This window comes from Gracilinanus agilis, chromosome 6 (genome assembly GCF_016433145.1).
Source record: "Gracilinanus agilis isolate LMUSP501 chromosome 6, AgileGrace, whole genome shotgun sequence".
In the NCBI taxonomy this organism is placed as follows: domain Eukaryota; kingdom Metazoa; phylum Chordata; class Mammalia; order Didelphimorphia; family Didelphidae; genus Gracilinanus; species Gracilinanus agilis.
The window spans coordinates 43,261,138-43,281,326 of NC_058135.1; the positions used below are offsets into that span (position 1 = coordinate 43,261,138).

Below are 20,189 nucleotides of genomic sequence, written 5' to 3' on the forward strand. Positions count from 1 at the left end.
ATAGGAAACTAAGTGGCAGAAGCAGGATTCAAACTGAAATCTTCTAAGTCCAAGCCCAGTGCCTTTTTAAATCTTACCTACCTAAACTTAAGCCAGGAAAGGTTGAGAGACTTGCCCAAGGTCACACAGGTTGTAAGTAGAAGAGTCAGTATTTGAAATCAGATCCTCTGATTCCAAATCTTGCCCACTTCTATTGTCTGATTGCAAGCTTTCACTTACTCAGAAAGCTCCACTAACTCATTTGTCTTATTTATGATTTGTTGTTGGCTTATGATCATGAAAATCTATTTTCTCCTTATACCTAGGTTATAAGCTAAACATTTCCAGAAACCAGTCTTCTTTCTTTTTATATTGTTTATTTTATGTACACCTACCCTTAAGTCTCTTACATAATGATGTGTTAAACCCTCAGAGGAAACTGCTAAGAAATTACAGAGTATGTAAGTAATGTTTTAACTATAGGGTAGTTTGTGTTTGCTTCATAAAACCACAAAACCAGAAGGAAAGTGTGGGAGAAGGTGGGCTGGACAGTGGCACAAACCTCATGACGTTTTTCTCCAGCTCTCTGTGATTGGCTGAGGACATCTGGGACAGCACTTAAATTCCAGGAGGTCACAACAATTGAACAAACCAAAGAGGAGAAGAAGGAGCATCTGGACTTGAACAGGACCTGAACTATCTTCCTAATTCCAGCCTTCTGGTCCAAACCCCAGCTCAGGTAATTGGATTTGTTTGTTTTCACTACTTTGCTTTTTCAAATTTCCACTTGAGTGATTAGATGAAGCTATTTAAAATTTGTTTTAATTTATAAATTGTTTTTAAAATATTTTTCTACTACAAAAAGTCTTCCTATTTAAAATCTAGGCTTAAAAGAGAGTTTTAAAATTTTTTGTCATGTTATTTTTAAATGCAAACTGGAAAGATAATAAAAATAAATTTGATTTCTCTTACATCTAGAGAAAGATATGTGCCACATAGATAGTTGGCATTTAGATCCTTGTGCATGTTAAGTTTAAATTATTATCTACTAATTTCAGCTGGGAATGAATCTAGAAGAGAGAATTAAAACTATTATGGAATTGTAAAATGTACCCATGCTCTTTCAGGGCTGGAAGACTAAGTTTTAAAAGTCCCTTTTGGCAGTCAGGAATGGAGAAAAATAGTGGCATAGGACATGAAGACTCCTTTTCAGATTTCAAGTCAAAAGAACAATGCATAATCAATATTTAAAGCATGTTTATGGAAGGGAAAGAACCTACAGGCTGTAGAATCATTGTGGTTAAATTAGTATCATAAGATATCATTGGAAAGACTAAACTGCAAAATCCTTTCCATAGAAGACTCCACAATGAGGACTGCAGTGATTTGCTTCTGCTTACTTGGCATTGTCTCCGCATTGCCTGTGAGTAAATATTCCACTTCAATTGCATTGTTAAGCCTGAATAAATTGTGTATATTCTGCCCATGCTAGAAATAAATTTGGATTATCACTTCTTGTTATCTTTCTTGTTTCCAAGGTGAAACATCAGATCAATTCTGGTAGTTCAGAAGAAAAGCTGGTGAGTTTCCTTTAAGGTTTATCTTCTTGATGACTTTATTTATGCCAACTTTTAGAAAATTCACTGAGCAAGATATTTGTTACAATTATACATGTTCCCTTGAGAGACTGACCCGGAGATGGGAGGTACTGGGTTCAAATCTTATCTCAGACACTTCCTGGTTGTGTGACCCTGGGCAAGTCACTTAACCCCCATCGCCTAGCCCTTACCACTCTTCTGCCTTGCAACCAATACTCTGTATGGGTTCCAAGACAGTAAGGATTCTTTTTAAAGCAATTATACCTGCTTCCCAAAAAACAAGGAGTAAAATTTCATAAAGAGTAGGCCAAAATTGAGTTATGTAGAGGCATTTTAATTGTTGCTTGATGAATGGACCAACGGAACATGAACTTTTTCCTATAATTTGCACTTACTAATTCATGAACATTTACTGAGTTTCTTCTTTGGGCCTAGCAATGCATGAGCAGTCAGAGACAGAATAAGGATAAGATATAGTCAGGTCCCTTACCACATGATGATTAAAACCTTGGTAAGGAGTTTACCATCTGTTTAAGAATACATAGTCTTTCCTTTGTGAAGTTAAAACAAAACTAGTTCTTTTTAAAAGCAAGTATTTCTCTGGATCACAATGACTTGTGTATACTTTCTGTTTAGGTGAGTGACTTGTCCTTTTGTGAGCCAAGATATTGTTTTATAAGTTCAATCTATTGTTTGCTTTCCCTAATAGAAAGCAGAATTTAAAATACACTCCTGACATTAGTCTATAAGATTAGCTATATGGAGAAAAGCACAGACAGTATCTCCTTAGACATTTGCCACTAAGTCTATTTTGTGTGTGTGTGTGTGTGTGTGTGTGTGTGTGTGTGTGTGTGTGTGTGTGTGTCTATCATGCTTGTCGACTGATTTCAAATCACATTTTCCAAATAAAATTGGGATCAGACCAAATCATATACATATACATTCACCTGGTCTCCTAGATGAAATCGTGCCAGACAGCAAACAGGCATTGCCTCTGGAAACTAAATCTATAGAACACAAAGAATAAAATTCCAGATAAGAGACGGGGCCAAAATTGAGTTACCTGGAGTCATTATAATTGTTGCTTAATGAAGGGACCAACAGAATTTTTGATGTGTTGTTTTTTCCTAATTGACTCATGAATATAAGATGTCCTGTCATCATAAAGAAGTAAGCAAATTAGCGTTTTCTGAGAAGCAATCCCTCTATTTTAGGCATAGGAAGTTATCTTCGCCAAAAAACATGAAATAAGGCAAGGAGTCATCCTAATATGGTTTCTTGATAGGAACAAGAAGTCAGAGATCAACACAAATTCTAAACAGTAACTAGTACTAGAGTGTTGGGAATGCTATATTCCCAACAAACTCAAAGTGCTTTCTTCTGCCATCACTACCCCCACTATCATCTCTACCATAAACATAATCATTTCCCATATAAATGGTGGGCAAAGAACAAATGTAACTTTACTGACATATTTGGTAACCTGAAGAATATCCCAACTCTTGATGGAAAAGACTTGAGTGAAGAACACCATTATTTAAGGTTATCTCTGCCTTTAACTGCAGGAAAGTCAGTGAATAGGAGTATTTAGCAAAGAAGCTATTACTATTCAAGGGAAGATACAGATTTCTTAGATAATTATATCTTTATACTTATGCAATTCATATAATTTATTAATGTCATTTGTGGGCATATATGTTTCCCTCTTAATAATGACAGGCATTCATTTTTTTTCTGATAGCTTTATAACAAACATCCAAACCTTGTGGCAACATGGCTGAATGCTGATCCTTCCCAGAAGCAAACATTATTGGCCACACAGGTATTTTTCAACTTTTATGACTAAACATCTAATTCAAATGCTTATCTCTGTGTATACATATTTAAATACACACATATATATCTGTCATCCAAACTAGTCAATCTACAAGTGTTTAATAAATTCTTTCTATGTGACAGACATCAGGGAATACTAAGAAAAAGCAAAAACAGTCCCTGCCCTCAATGAGCTTATATTCTAAAATGGAATAAATGTATATAAATAACTTTATACATATATACATATACATGTTAGATAAAGCCTAGATATAAAATGAACTCAGAAGGGAAGGCACAGCAGTGCAAAGTGTTTGAGTATATTGAACCAGTAGACTTGTTCCTGCTTATGCTTCAGATACTTTTACAAGTCAATAAGGTACAGAATATTTAGCAGTCATCATTGTTAGAGAGAGGTTCCTCACTTGGAATCCTCAATATAAATGAAATCACTGGTATAATTTTTTTAAAAGCCTATATTGTATATGAACAAATGATATAGATGCATATCTATACATTTTCTTGCTTATAGATATTAACTTGTTGATTCAGGTGATGGTTAGAAGCTGGACTATATCTACACATAAATACAGCCAGAATTTTCAATTATCCAAACTAATTAGTAGTAGACAAAAATAATTTATTTACAAAATTTACAAAATGTCAGGCATGTTTGAAAGAGGATACGGTATGCAAGATATGTCATTTCCATGTTGATGAACAAGAATTTTCATTTAAATGCCAAAGTCAGAAATGGATAATCCACTCATTTTGGCCTTCTTCCTTTTTAGAATTCAGTGTCCTCTGAAGAAAGTACAGAAGATTTGCAACAGGTCAGTTCTCCCCTTCATGGTATTTCCCAACACAATGAATTCAGTGGCTATAAAAAATTAATAAACCTCCTTTCTTATAATAAAACCAGGCTAAATATTCTACTTCTAACAATCCACTTGAGAATTTCCCCTAGAATTATTTATTAAATACTTGGTAAGCCTTACAGTGCCATATCGAGCTATTTGTTTTGACAAAGGATGATAATAATAAGAGATCTAAATGCTATAAATGGCATAAAAGCCTGGCATAAAAGCTAAGTATGTAGATGATCTTAGTCCAAAAGTGCATTTTAAACTTAAATAAAATCAGATCACATATTCCTAATATGTGCTCATCAGTAAGGAATTAGTATATGTCCTATCTATTTACTCCTGAAAGAAAGATTCACTAATATCACTGGGGGGAAAAAAAACATCTCCCCATGTATATGAAGCCTAACAGCTTAAACATTTTGTTTGAAATGCTAGGAATTTACATGATCTCATGTTCATCAAATGGCAAATTAAAGCTTTTGAGCAATAGTAAAATGAATATTTTTGTCTTTATTGATAGTTTCATTTCCAATTTAAATGTTCATTCAATCACTGCAGCCTGTGTTAGAATTTTTAGCATGTTCTCAATGATCATAATGACATGTTAACTTCTCTTGTATCATCATTTTGATATGCTGAGAGTTCCTGATAAGGAAACTAAATAAACCTCTGGATGAAGACCAGAGTGTCAATGCAAGTACATAGCTGTGCTTTTTTTTTTTTTATGGATATTTACTTATTGATTTGGGCAATGGATAGAAGGTGGACTATATCTACACATGCATTCAGTCAAATTTCAATTTTCTAAATTAATAGGCAATCGTATACCAAAAATAATTTACTTACCAAATTTACAAAATGTTAGGCACGTTTGAAAGAGGATATGTTTTCATGCGGATTTTCAGACAAAATCTTTTGACTTTCAGACACTCCCAAGTAACTCTAATGAAAGCCCAGATGATACTGATGATGTAGATGATGATGATGATGATGGGCATAAAAGCACTGATTCTGATGATTCCGATGAATCTGATGAAGTAGTTACTGATTTTCCTACTGATATCCCAACAACATCAAGTTTTCTACCTGATGGACCAACAAGAGGTGATAATAGTGGAAGAGGAGATAGTGTGGCCTATGGACTGAGGTCAAAATTGGGAGCACATGACATATCATCAGTAGAGGTAAATTGTCTTGATTAATATTTTAGATGCCTATGAAGAAATCTTCTTTTTAATAAATAAGAAATGAATGAAAGCAGTGTCTAATATAAAAATGATTAAAATGTCTTATTTAGTGCTTTTGGAAAATTCAAATAATTTCCTATACTTTTCTTCTCTAACAAAGCTCTTCTCACTTAAAAATAGTGGTCCCAAATCCCTCATTCCATCTGGACTTTTTTTGGGAGAAAAGTCTCTAGATGAGTGATGGCAAACCTATGGCATGGGTACCAAAGATGCCACACAGAGCATTCTCTGTGGACATGAGTGCTGCTTCCCCAAAGAGTTTGTTACTAGCAAGGCAGAGAGACTCAGTAGAGGTGCTCCCTTCCCTCTTCTCATTGTGCCTGAGGATATTTTTTTCACAACACCCACCCCTCTGCCTAGCAGTCCAATGGGAACGCACAGAGGGTAAGGTGGGTGACTTACAGGTGGCAGAGCTGGAAGGGAGCACTCTGGCCACTCTTCTCCCTCTCTTCACCTGCACTGAGGACATTTCTCTCATCACCCGCCCCTTTGTCCAGCAGCCCAAAGAAAGCACTTCCTCCTTCTCCCATCTGGGGCAAGGGGTAATCTAGGGGGTAAAGAAAGGCAGGGGGCCAGCAATCAGTCTCTGGGGGGTGAGGTGGGAATGGAACCCGGCACCTCATCTCTAAAAGATTTGCCATATTGCTCTATATTATGGCAATCATATCTCCCTCCAAAAAGCTTATGATAAAAAAGTCTACATTTTAAAAATACAGTAGCTATGTAATATATTTTACCTAAAATTCATCAACTTCCAAGTTTAACTATATACAATTTTTTTTTATGTTTTCATTAATTCTCTTGACATACTAAATGACCAACCAACCTGGCCTTATTGCTGTCCTTCACATACAATGTTTCTTCTCCCATTTCTGGGTCATTCATTGTAGTTTCCTGTGGCAGAAATTCCTCTTGAATTCTACCTTTTGGAATTCCTTGTTTCTTTTGAAGATCAACTCTGTGCCATTTTCTTTCCCTACTCTTACCTTTTGTCCTAGGAAGTATCTGAGGCCAGATTTGAGTCCAAGATCTCCCGTCTCCACACCCTCTATCCACTGAGCCACTTAGTTGCCCCTCTCTTGTGTTATTTTTTACATGAAGCTTTTTCTGATTCCTAAGAGCTGCTAGTGCCTCTCTCTCTCTGAACATGATTTTGTATATATTTACATGTTGTCAACTTCCTCCATTGATGAAATGTGAAGTCATTGAGGACAAGTCAATTATCATGCACTTACTATATGCCAGGTCACTGTGCTAAGAGCTGGAAATACAAATACAAGTAGAAAGAAAGTCCCTGCCCTCAAGGAGCTCACTTATAGTGGGGAAAATAACATGTAAAAGGAAGCCAAGACGGTGCAGGGAGAAGAGGATCTCCACAAAGAGACATGCTAGAGAAAATCTCTAGAGTCAAGAGTGGAGCCTGGAGAGGAATGAAGATACAACTGGCTTGGGTATTTACTTTAAATTGGAGGTTCTGGAAGAAAGGGGCTGCAGGAACAATCTATTCTACCAGTATGACAAATGCTAGAATAGGGGCAGCTAGATGACTCAGTGGATAGAGAGCTAGGCCTGGAGATAGGAATTCCAAGATTGAACCTGGCTCAGATAATTCTTAGGTTTGTGACCCTGGACAAGTCACTTAACCTCAATGATTTAGCCCTTATCTTTCTTCTGCTTCAGAATGGATACTTAGTATCATTTTAAAGACAATTTTCTTTAAAGAGCTGAAATAAAAAATAATACATTTTAAAAAGAAGAAATATTAGAGAAGAGCCTTAGGAGGCTGAGAAAGTCCAGAAAGTCAGAAGAGAAGGAACTATTTTATTTTTGCCTTTCTCTCCTGAGTGACAGTTCTGGCATATACCCATAAATGACTTATTGATTGATTAACTCATATTCAGATGTGCTTTGAAATCTTCTTTCTTTGTTGTTTTGACAGACTCATGAAGTCACAGAAGAGGATCTTACATCCCAAATGGAAAGCTATGAATCTGAAAAGGCACACAAGGCATTCCCTCTCTCACAAAACCTACCTAAGGTTTCAGCCTGGGGCAGTAATGGTAAAGAGAGTAATGAAGCCAGCCACCCAGATGAATATAGTGTGGAAACCTACAGTCATGAGCAATTTAAAAGCTACCAACTTGAAGAGAGTAACCCTGACAGTGAGCAAGGTGACTCACATGACAGTCAGGAAAATGACAAAGTCAGCCAAGAATTTCGCAAACAAGAAGTCAATAAGCTCAGTCAAGAATCTCAGAGCCAAGAAAGCCACCCAGTCAATGACCCTGAGAGTGTGGAAAATACGAAATATCTGAAGTTGCATTCTTTTCCTGAAGCTGATAGTGCATCTTATGAAGCCCATTAATAGGGGGGAAGAGGAGGAAAATCTCAACTGTGCTTCTAGAAAGGACAGAAAAATTAAAGAATCAAAGTATGACTGGGGCAGTGGGAAGTGAATAGCCAATACTTATTCCTAAGTTTTCTGGGTAAATCTGTTTGTATGTGCATTTGGAAACATAAGGAGCTTGATCTCTAGCTGTAGTTCAGTGGTAACAACAATGTAAATGAAAGTTTTCAGTTTTCCTTTCCATTTCTTAGCTGAAAAGAATATCAGTGTTTATTTTTCTGTTTTGAAGAGAATATATAAAGGCAGGAGTTATTTTATGCATATATCAATGAAACATCACCTTTATGATACTGTATATTTTTTAAATCAATGTATATTTTGTTGTGATTTTATTTTAAATAAAATGTGAGAAAAAAATCCTCAGACAAAATGAGAACAGACTTATTTTGTACACTGCATGTGCTTAGTGAATAATGGTTCAATAAGCATTTATTATGCCCCTGCTATGTGCCCAGTTCAGACAAAAATGAAACATTTCCTATCCTTAAGAAATAAACATTCTACTGAGGGAAAATATTTACATAGGAAATTATATATAAAATAAGTTCCAGGGGGAGGAAATCGGTGGACATAAAGTTTGTTAATAATAGAAGAATGGGAGGTACCACCTTACAACTAGCAGAGTGGCCAATATGACAGTAAAGGAAAATAATAAATGTTGGAGAGGATGTGGCAAAATTGGGACACTAATGCATTGCTGGTGGAGTTGTAAATTGATTCAACATTCTGGAAGGCAATTTGGAACTATGCCCAAAGGGCTTTAAAAGATTGCATGCCCTTTGATCTAGCAATACCACTGAGATTTGTATCCCAAAGAGATAAAAAAAATAGGAAAGGTCCTAATTGTACAAAAATATTTATAGCTGTGCTTGTCAAAAAACTGGAAAATTTAGAAATGTCCCTCATTTGGGGAATGGCTGAACAAATTGTGGTATATGATGGAATGGAATACTATTGTGCTATAAGGAATGATGAATTGTTTGATTTCTATAGGAACTGGAAAGACCTTCATGAACTGATGTGAAATGAAATAAGCAGAACCAGGAGAATATTATACACAGTAACTGAGACATTGTGGGATGATCAAATGCAACTGATTTTGCTACTAAAAGCAATGTAATGATCCAGGACAACTCTGAGGGACTTATGAGAAAGAACGCTATACATGTTCAGAGGAAGAACTGTGGGAGTAGAAACACAGAAGAAAACAAAAGATTTATTACTTGTTTATTTGTGTATATTGTTTGAGGTTTTGGTTTTAAAAGATTATTCAAAAATGAATAATATGGAAATATGATTTGAGTGATAATATATGTATAACTCAGTGAAATTACTGTCAAGTCCGAGAGGGAAAAAGGAAGAGGGGAGGGAGACAACGAGAATCATGGAACCATGGAAAAAATTTAAAAATTAAATTAAAAAAATCTTAAATAGAAGAAAAGGATGGGATAGAAACACCAAAGGGGTAATGGTAACATGGTTGGATAGGTAGGAGAAGAAATGAGAAGAGATCTAGAAATGTGGTTTTAGCCCAAGCAGCCTACAACTCAGAATCTCATGTATTTTGAGTAAAGCCACAATACAGTAGATTGTCAAATATATTATACCCTTTACAGTAGCAATGGCGATATTGATTTGATGACCAGGACCTGAACAAGAGGTGAAAAATGGTCAAAAGGAAGGGAAGAGGCAGGGAATGTCCAACCATAGCATAGTGCAGAAGACAAGTACTGGGACTGCCTACTGGGTCCCATTATATTAGATCCTGAAAATCTTTAGGAGCCAATATGAATCAATGAGGCAATATAATCAGAATCCCTACTTGTAACAGGCGGGGACTTTCATTTGTATAATTTCTTATTTTTTTAATTAATTTTTACCTTTAAAAATCCTTTCATAAATATTATGGCATTTAAGCCTCAAAACTACCTTGCAAAATAGAAAGAAGAGATGTCATTTATTAGACAAAGAAACTTTAAAGAAGTGTGGTGTAGTAAAAAAAAAACCCAACAACAATGGAATTTGAATCTAGAGAGCCTATATTTGAAACATGGGGCTACTTACTAACAGTCCCCTTGGTCAAGTTACTTTAATTTCTCTAAGCCTTAGATAATATTTGTAAAGTGCTTGGCAAATAGTAGGTGCTACATAAATAGTTAGGATAATTTTGGTAACTGTTATGATTAAAGCTGCTAAGATGGTTTCTTGGGTTATTGATCCTAATGGGTCACAAGTGTAACAATGATGCCAAAAGGCTAACCCCAAAGCAGCTGTGCACAGTAAAGAAAGGTGTTGAATCTGCTTATTTCACTAGTAATAGCTTTCTGATTGCTAGTAGATATTTCAGCTGGGAAGTAAAGAATCAGCTGATTGGTGAACACAGCTGACCTTCCCTAGAGCCTGTGTAACTATTGAAGATAAGAAGTATTTCTCCTAATTACCAAGCTAATAAATTTGTGTTGTTAGATTATTAGCCTAAGCAACTGAAACTGACTGTGGATTAACTCAGAAGATAGCGTGAGATTTAATAGTCTTCAAGTAATTTCCCTGACGGCCAAGATGACTTCTTGGTTGGAATCTTGACAAACAGACAGGTTAGCTTATGGCTTCTTTGCAAATGGTTTAATGTGGATAAAATAGGTGATGGGAAATGGGATTGATGCTGGAAATTGGAAATAGGGTTTCTAAGATAAGTCTAGGTTGATGGATGATTATACAACCTCCCAGATAATTAAGTTGATGTTAAAGAGCCTTTGGATGGCTTGACAGCCTGGTCAGGCATGCTGGCCTGACTTTGACTGAAGGTTTTGTCCAGCAGATGTTGGCTTGGTTGTTTGAACAAATCTTGATGATGAAGATATCAGTGAAACTAAGGTGGATGAAGTTGAATATATTTGTTGATAAAGGTTGAGACTAATACCAGGATATGCTCTGCCCTAGTCTAGACCTAAACCAACCACCTCCCTCCTAGCCTGATTGTACCTCAGGACTAAGACCAAGAGTTGGTTTAGATTTGGTCTTATATAGTCTATTTCCAATTGCCCCCATTGCTCACGTTAGGCTCATGCCACCTCTGAGTCATTCTGATTCCATTCAGGTAACTGGCAGTCAAGCTTGATCCAACATGGCTGCTATTAAAATCCTCACAATACTTATTCCCTACTTGCCCAAAAACTCAAATTATTAAATAAGAAGGTGAAGATAAGAATACTTGTCAAGATATTCCAGATCTTTTCAAATAAAAGGTTCTCTAATGTAACAAAATTTCTCCAATTTAATTTCCACTTTTTTCAGTTTCAATAACTATCATGTCATGAATATCTTCCCTTAGCTTTATGAAAAGGAGACTTTTTATTTTATTTTTTTTAACCAGCCAACCAGGATCTTTATTTTTATTTTTATGTTTTTGAAAATTTTTATTTAATTAATTGATTTAGAATATTTTTCCATGGTTACATGATTCATGTTCTTTCCGTCCCCTCTCCTCACCCCCCCAGTCAATGAGTAATGCACTGGGTTTTACATGTGTCATTGATCAAGATCTGTTTCCATATTATTAATATTTGCATTAGGGTGATTGCTTAGTCTACATACCCAATCATGTCCCCATCAACCCATGTGATCAAGCAGTTGTTTTTCTTATGTGTTTCTACTCCCACAGTTCTTTCTCTGGATGTGAATAGCGTTCTTTCTCATAAGTCCCTCAGAATTGTCCTGGGTCATTGCATTGCTGCTAGTAGAGAAGTCCATTACATTCGATTTTACCACAGTGTATTGGTCTCTGTGTACAATGTTCTTCTGGTTCTACTCCTTTCACTCTGCATCAATTCCTGGAGGTCTTTCCAGTTCACATGGAATTCCTCCAGTTTATTATTCCTTTGAGCACAATAGTATTCCATCACCAGCATATACCACAATTTGTTCAACCATTCCCCAATTGAAGGGCATACCCTCGTTTTCCAGTTTTTTGCCACCACAAAAAGCGCAGCTATAAATAATTTTGTACATGCCTTTTTATCTATGATCTCTTTGGGGTGCAAACTCAGCAATACTATGGCTGGATCGAAGGGCAGGCAGTGTTTTAGAGCTCTTTGAGCATAGTTCCAAATTGCCAGCCAGAATGGTTGGATTAGTTCACAACTCCACCAGTAATGCATTAATGTCCCAATTTTGCCACATCCCTTCCAACATTCATTACTCTCCCTTGCTATCATTTTAGCCAATTTGGTACGTGTGAGATGGTACCTCAGAGTTGTTTTGATTTGCATTTCTCTAATTTTTAGAGATTTAGAACACTTTCTCATGTGCTTATTGATAGTTTTGATTTCTTTATCTGAAAATTGCCTATTTCATGTCCCTTGCCCATTTATCAATTGGGCAATGGCTTGGCTTTTTATATAATTGATTTAGCTCCTTGTATATTTCAGTAATTAGACCTCTATCAGAGTTTTTCGTTATAAAGATTTTTTTCCCAGCTTGTTGTTTCCCTTCTGATTTTGGTTGCATTGTTCTTGTTTCTACAAAACCTTTTTAATTTGATATAATCAAAATTATTTATTTTGCATTTTGTAATTTTTTCTAACTCTTGCTTGGTTTTAAATTTTCCCTTTCCCATAGATCTGAAAAATATACTATTCTGTGTTCACTTAATTTACTTATAGTTTCCTTCTTTATATTCAAGTCATTCATCCATTCTGAATTTATCTTGGTGTAGGGTATGAGATGTTGATCTAAACCTAATCTCTCCCATATTGTTTTCCAATCTTCCCAACAGTTTTTTGTCAAATAGTGGATTTTTGTCCCAAAAGTTGGGCTCTTTGGGTTTGTCATACACTGTCTTGCTGATGTCACTTACCCCAACTCTATTCCACTGATCCTCCCTTCTGTCTCTTAGCCAGTACCATATCGGGTTTTTTTGTTTGTTTGTTTTTTAAGATTTTTTTTGAACCCTTAACTTCTGTGTATTGGCTCCTAGGTGGAAGAGTGGTAAGGGTGGGCAATGGGGGGTCAAGTGACTTGCCCAGGGTCACACAGCTGGGAAGTGTCTGAGGCCAGATTTGAACCTAGGACCTCCCGTCTCTCGGCCTGATTCTCAATCCACTGAGCTACCCAGCTGCCCCCCATATCATTTTGATGACCGCTGCTTTATAGTATAGTGTAATATCTGGTACTGTAGGCCACCTTCTTTCACTTTTTTTCATTATTTCTTTTCATATTCTTGATCTTTTATTCTTCAAATGAACTTTGTTATCGTTTTTTCTAATTCAGTAAAAAAAAGTTTTTTGGTAGTTTGATAGGTATGGCACTAAATAGGCAAATTAATTTGGGTAGAATGGTCATTTTTATTATGTTAGCTCATCCTACCCATGAGCAATCAATGTTTTTCCAATTGTTTAGATCTAGTTTTAATTGTTTGGAAAGTGTTTTGTAGTTGTGTTCATAGAATTCCTGTGTTTGTTTTGGTAGATAGATTCCTAAGTAACTTATATTGTCTAGGGTGATTTTAAATGGTGTTTCTCTTTCTACCTCTTGCTGCTGTGATGTGTTGGAAATATATTGATGATTTATGTGCATTTATTTTGTATCTTGTAACTTTGCTAAAGTTGTTGATTATTTCTACTAGCTTTTTAGTTGATTCTCTAGGATTTTTTAAGTAGACCATTCACAATATCTTACTTGCAGATAAATTGACAAATTGTTATTTTTGTTAGTGTGCTACTAAATTGCTAAATGGGAGTGCAAAAAGTAGAGAGGTGAAAAAAAAAGTTTAAGAGGAATATGTAATGTATCCCAATTGTATATAAAGTTACCAAAATGAAGGAAAAATAATTTCAGTGCTCTCTTAAGAAGAAGAAGAGGCTTAGAGGAGAGCAAGTTAGGAACCAAAGGAATGGAAGGAGGAAATCTTGATTCAGCAGAATAGAGTCCCACTGAATAATGTTCCTATGCTGGGAGACAGATATTCTATAAATGGAGATGGAGATCTTAAATAGGCATAATTACAGGAATTTGGTGCTTCTGTAAGATCACGTGTTTTAACTCAATAGAAGGAGAATCAGAATTCGTAGAGAAAACTAATACTCAGAAGAGTGGGACAGAATGAACCTAGAGAGGATGTGTGGTAGGAAATGGTATGAAAATGATCATGAGGAAGGCACATGGATTGCATAATCTTTGTAAAACTTTTTGAATATACAGAGACTTCAGATACTCAAGTATATTTATTTAATCACTGGGTTTTGTCTCTACTCATTTTACTTTCTGTTCCCCAATCTCATTATCACTTGACATAATGTTAGAAGATCAAGAGTAGTTATTATCACCTTATTATTTTGCCCTGCTTATTGTATTGTTGTCTAAACAAAACACAGAGAATTCCACATTTTGGACCAAGTAGAATTACATATATGATGAAACATATCCAACTCCAGAGAGAGAAATGCTACAAAAATATTTTTAGCCATGCTCTTTGTGGTGGCAAAAAACTGGAAAACGAGGGTTTGCCCTTCAATTGGGTAATGGTTGAACAAATTGTGGTGTATGCTGGTGATGGAATACTATTGTGCTCAAAGGAATAGGAGGTTCTTGCAGGCCACACCTTCCACCTAATTGAAATTCTGATAGCTATGGTCTACAGACTTTCAGGTTACTCCTTTCCCTTTTGCAAAGTATTTTGTACCTGGTTTACAATCTTGCTTTCCTGTTCTCAAAAGAAATACTAATACTCCCTCAAATGCCCTAAGTTCAAAGTTCCCCAAACTACTCATTTTCTATGACCTATTTCTCCACTCCTTCTCAACCATACATACAAAGCAATGCCATTCCATCTTATCTCCTTCATCTTAACATCATCCATAAATGCCCCACCTCCACATTTAAGAACTCTGAAATTTCCTTATCTGATCATAATCTCTGCTTTCCTAAAATAAACCCTACTTTTAGTAAGCACCATGACCTCTTGACTTCTTGGTTTTCTCCCAGGCCATCAACCCTGCACTACTCTTTCCTCCTTTCCCCAGCTTGACTCCATGGTGAACCAGTTCGACTATGGTGTCCTCTATTCTCAAGTCCCTGGCTCCTTGATTACTAATTGTTCCCTACCTCATTCCTACTGTCCACTAACTTCACTCTGATGGACAAAGATGGAGAAAGTCATGCAATCATTCTGACTGGGTCCACTACAAATGTCAATTTGTACACATCCCCCCTTTTTAAATACTGGAGTGGTATGCCATTTCCCTACCTACCTCATTTTTTTTTAACCCTTGTACTTCGGTGTATTGTCTCATAGGTGGAAGAGTGGTAAGGGTGGGCAATGGGGGTCAAGTGACTTGCCCAGGGTCACACAGCTGGGAAGTGGCTGAGGCTGGGTTTGAACCTAGGACCTCCTGTCTCTAGGCCTGACTCTCACTCCACTGAGCTACCCAGCTGCCCCCCAACCTCATTTTACAGATGAAGAAACTGAGGGAAACAGGTTTAAGTGACTTGACTAAAGTCACATAGGCTAATAAGTATCTGATTTTAATTTAGGAAGATGAATCTTCCTGACTCCACGCCTGATGCTCCATGCACTATGCCACCTAGCTGCCCTTTGCCCCTGTTTTCATATGAGTGTGATACCACTATTCTGGAGAATCTTCCAGGTCTTAAGTGGCTTTACGAATGGTATTGGTCAACCATGATCTCCAATATTCAAGAAATCTGATACAGACAATACTAACTAAGGAAAAGAAAAACACAAGTATAGCAAAAATAAAATACCAAAATATAGGATGGAAATCCCAGCCTTTGCCTCTCCTCCTGCCCCTTCCCTTGGGAAGGATTGGATGCTGAATGTAAATGACCAGGTCCATGTGGTGGTTAATGCCCAATCTTCACACTGGGTCTTTTAATGTAAGGAGCTGACCAATGGCCATAGGCACTAGCAGCATTGAGTAAAATCAATAGTTACAACAGCAAAGACGATGACCCTTTGTAATGTGACAGATCATTTTGTCTAGACCAGTGATTCCCAAAGTGGATGCCACTGCCCCTTGGTGGGTGCTGCAGCAATCCAGGGAGGGTGGTGATGGCCACAGGTGCATTTGGGGGCAGTGAATAACTGTAAAGGGGCAGTGATAGTATGTGACAGGGGGCACTAAGTAATATTTTTTCTGGAAAGGGGGCCGTAGGCCAAAAAAAGTTTGGGAACCACTGGTAGACTATACCAATTATAGGGTGGGGCATTATCCAGCGGAATAATCCCATTGTAATAAAAGAATATTGGTATATGGAAGAAAGAAGGACAGTCTACACCAGTACGGAAGTAAATTAATTTTATTGGGGAAACTTACTGAAGAGACTCAGTCCTTTTTGGTAGGAGGACAGTGATATATCTCCATGCCAACTCCAGATCAGGCCAGATATTATAAAGAAACAGAGTAAAGACGGAATGACCCAGGACCACATCAAAATGCTGCTTTTGCTATTTATATTAACCATGGTTGATTCTTGAGGTCACATTTCCACATTCTAGTCCCCATACATTAATAATGTGTATTGGTTCCAAGGCAGAAGAGTGATAAGGGCTAAGCAATGGAGGTGACTTGCCCAAGGTCACACAGCTAGGAAGTGTCTGAGGCCAGATTTGAACCCAGGGTCTCCCATCTCTGAGCCTGACTTTCAATCCTCTGAGCCACTTCACTGACCCCTCACCTTCCTCTTGTTTCCAGAAAGCAATCCCTCTCCAAACAGATCACATTCCTTTGTTCTTCAAGCCCTCCCTGGGAAGAAGTTATACAGTGATTGCTGATTGCTAACTGGACACAATAATGGAGGGGCCAATCAATTCTAGATTACCATAAAAAATTTGAACCTAGGGCCTCCCATCTCTAGGCTTGGCTCTCAGTCCATTGAGTCACCCAGCTGTTCCTTGCAGTATTGATTCTAAGACGGAAGGTACGGGTTTGTTTGTTTGTTTGTTTAAACACTATCAGACACTATGGCTCAGAAAACTCAAAAGGATTCTGGTCAATCATCTTTTCCTTCTAGGAAGTGCTTATCCTCTCAAATGTAAGAAATTCTCACGGAAGGATCAAATAGCTCTTGCTTATTTTGAACTCAAAGCTATCAACAAGATGAAGAATATCTAGATCATGATGGCTCTGAACTCTGTGGGTACCCGTGCCTAGAAATGTTAGAGAGATTTGTGTAAATAGAATTAGCTCCAGCCCATTAATAGTCAAAAATCTACTCAACCTAGGCGTGCTAATGATGTCACCCTCACCTCCCTTAGTGGGGAGGGGAGACGAGTTACCCACACGTGACAATAAGTAACAAATCAAGAATAAGGGACTGCCCTTTGGGCAGTCCTAATCAATGTAGAAACTGCCATTTGTCCATTTGAATTAGAGGTGGACCACAGGAAGTGATGAAAGACACTATCTCTTTAAGTAAGTGAGTGAACTTCCTGTGGGGGGAGTTGCCGTCTCCAACTGGAAGAAGAAGCATCCCCTGAGACCACAGAACGCTTACGCTCTATATTGTCACGTGGGTAAGTTAGGCTGACTTCCTTGGCCTTGCTGGGCCAATTCTAAACTCTGCCTATCTGGCTGTTGGGTCTTGTGGCTTACAGCTTCATTTATTTAGCCCCCTTAACCTTCTCTCTCAGTCCAGGCCTGGACTGGCCTCTCCTTTTCTCTTTATTCCTACTTTTACCTACCGATTGTAAATAAACTCTTCAACCCGATGCTGACTTGGGTCTGATTTAATTACGGAATCAACCTAAATTGTTGATTCCTGGCGGCCACATATTTTTAATATATATCTATAAATACCTAAATTTTATTCCTTACAGATTGTTACCATTCACATTAGAGAGTAGGAACTTCTAAATTGAAGCAGTATCCCTGCCTGTCCTCTACAAATTATATGGGGAGGAGGCAGCTAGATGGCTCAATTGAGAACAAAACCTAGAGATGGGAAGTCCTAGGTTCAAATCTGACTTCAAACACTTCCTTGCTGTGTGTCTCTGGACAAGTAAGTCATTTAACTCCCATTGCCCAGGTCTTGCTGCTCTACTGCCTAGGAACCAATCAATTACAGTATTGATTCTAAGACAGATGGTAAAGGTCAAAAAAAAATTAGATGGAGATGAAATTAGCATGCTCATCCATATTCCCAAATCTAAAATGTCTCTGGCCTCCTGGAGAGAATTAATCATTGTCTCTTTCCAGGTCCCTCTCTAAAGAGAGCATGCAAACTGAAGAATCCATCCAAATGACTTCTCAAATGCAATTTCTACAAAATAATCTCCAATAGTTCCTGTGCTAAAGCACAACTTCTAGGGATCTACCTTGCTTTACATTCTCTCACTGTTGGCGTCCCACAGGCCATCCCTGTACTGGCTAGCTAGGTTTGTATATGGTTACAGGACTGAGGACTGCTCATGCAATCACATTGTCATTTCCAAAAAGCTATTCAAAACCAAATGGTTCTTTTACATTCAGACAAAATTTTGACTTCCTTAAAGCTTGCAAGAGCCTTCTTTCAGTAGGCATCCCCTAAAGCAATTAGATAACAATGACTCTTAGCTTTATAAAGGTATTTAGTTCTTAGGTATTTGTCCCTTTTAATTATGGAAAAATAATTTTTTATTCTAAGTCCTCCTGAATACTTTGAAAGCAAATTGAGTTTTTAGGAAATCTCCTAATAGAACTTGTTAGAATCTTGAATTATGGGTTGAAAAGCCCACAAACCACACAGCTTGTGAGTCTAAAAGAGAATGTAGTACAATTATCTTCAAGGTATTGTATGGGAAAAGAGAATACATACACTGATCTTTCCCTGCTGAATGACCACAGGTAGTTTACTTTCTAATCTCCAAGGGATAAGAGTAAGAGGCTGTCCTCTCTGTAGGCATTAGGAAAAGAAATACCATCTGAAACATAAAAGCCAATCTTCATCCTCTTCTGTACTGCCTAACCCCCACTTCAATGAGATAATTTTATTCTTACTGGGAAAACCATGCCAATCATCGTGGGTTGGGTCTGACTCGGGCCAGTGCCCTGGTAGTTTATGTTCGATACTGGAACAAAATGAGGCACTAGTAAATCATTCCACAGTTAATATAGATTTACTTAGCCACGGCAGGCAAAGTAAGTTATTAAGCGTACATGTTTAAGGACACGGCTTAAGTTCATTCACCTGGGTGAAGTTCCCTTGCCATTTCCCACCAATTGAGCATCAGATGTTGCCTGGAGTTCCTTGTGGCTATTTTGTATTCATTCAACCAGTAAGTGAAGTCAATAGCCAGAACAGTTTCTGAGAACAAATCAAATCTCAAGGATGGTTTCGATACTTTTTGAGAAAAACGTTGACTAGATTGCTGTGATTAAGTGCCTGGCTAGGAGTAGGGGAGACTCCTCTTCCTGAATTCAGATCTGACCTCAGAACTTACTAGCTATATAACTCTGGGCAAGTCACGTAACTATGCTTCAGTTTCCTCACCTAACAAATGAGCTGGAGAAGGAAATGGCAAACCATTCCAGGATTTTTGTCAAGAAAACCCCAGATGTGGTCACCACAACAGAGTCATTTATCTCTGAAACCACTAAACAACAAAGCTTAGGTTGCAAAGGAGCAATTGTTGGGATTTTGCACCCTGCATGCCCCAACTTTAGTTCAGGTTCTCATCACTTCTCTCTTAGTTATAATAAAATCTTACTTGGCTTCTCTGCTTCAAAGCTCCTTTCTCCAATCCAAATCTTTGCACAGATGCCAAACTGACTTTCCTAAAACACAGGCTTAATCCCATCACTCACATGCTCTAGGTCACTCTATTATCTACAAATTCTGCTGGCATTTGAAAGCATTGACATTTTATCTCCATCCTACAATTGCAGGCTTATTATTAAGGGCATGCCCAGAGTACCAGATGGACCTCTAGAGAATTTTATTGTGCACTATATGGAAAGTGACATTTTTTTTGTATGGACCTTAGGCACTAAGGGAATCATTGGAAGAGTTTCTACTCAAGACAGTTTCTCATTTGAGATTGGGATGTGCCAAATTGACACTAGGTCTGAAGTCTCTGTAGATAGAAAGGTTAAAAAAAAAGCCAAGCATCCAAGTATCCAGTCCAAGGCACAAGAGTCGAGGTAATAGGGGTTGAGTGATTTGCCTGGTGTCTGAGGTCAGGTTTGAGACCAGTTCCTTCCATTTCTAGATCTGGCTCTCTTTCTACTGAACCACCTAGTGTCCCCTCCCCATTTAATCTGCAATGGATAGTCAGGGATAC

At 37.5% G+C, this 20,189-nt stretch overlaps 1 protein-coding gene across 1 annotated transcript; it reads left to right on the top strand.

Moving 5' to 3' along the window:
- The first annotated feature begins 635 nt into the window (after positions 1-635).
- Positions 636-8,270, top strand: SPP1 (secreted phosphoprotein 1). Its single transcript, XM_044680920.1, has 7 exons — positions 636-718; positions 1,338-1,402; positions 1,518-1,559; positions 3,319-3,399; positions 4,184-4,225; positions 5,185-5,442; positions 7,445-8,270. Exons 2-7 carry the CDS (start codon positions 1,349-1,351, stop codon positions 7,868-7,870), a joined length of 903 nt encoding a protein of 300 aa, XP_044536855.1. The 5' UTR covers positions 636-718; positions 1,338-1,348; the 3' UTR covers positions 7,871-8,270.
- Positions 8,271-20,189: the final 11,919 nt, after the last annotated feature.

What these genes read in the sequence shown, in the direction of transcription:
- SPP1 (XM_044680920.1), top strand. Translation starts at nt 1,349, where the DNA reads ATGAGGACTGCAGTGATTTGCTTCTGCTTACTTGGCATTGTCTCCGCA. An exon ending in GTAGTTCAGAAGAAAAGCTG is followed by an intron (nt 1,560 to 3,318) that starts GTGAGTTTCCTT and finishes TTTTTCTGATAG; the next exon opens with CTTTATAACAAACATCCAAA. An exon ending in ATGACATATCATCAGTAGAG is followed by an intron (nt 5,443 to 7,444) that starts GTAAATTGTCTT and finishes TTGTTTTGACAG; the next exon opens with ACTCATGAAGTCACAGAAGA.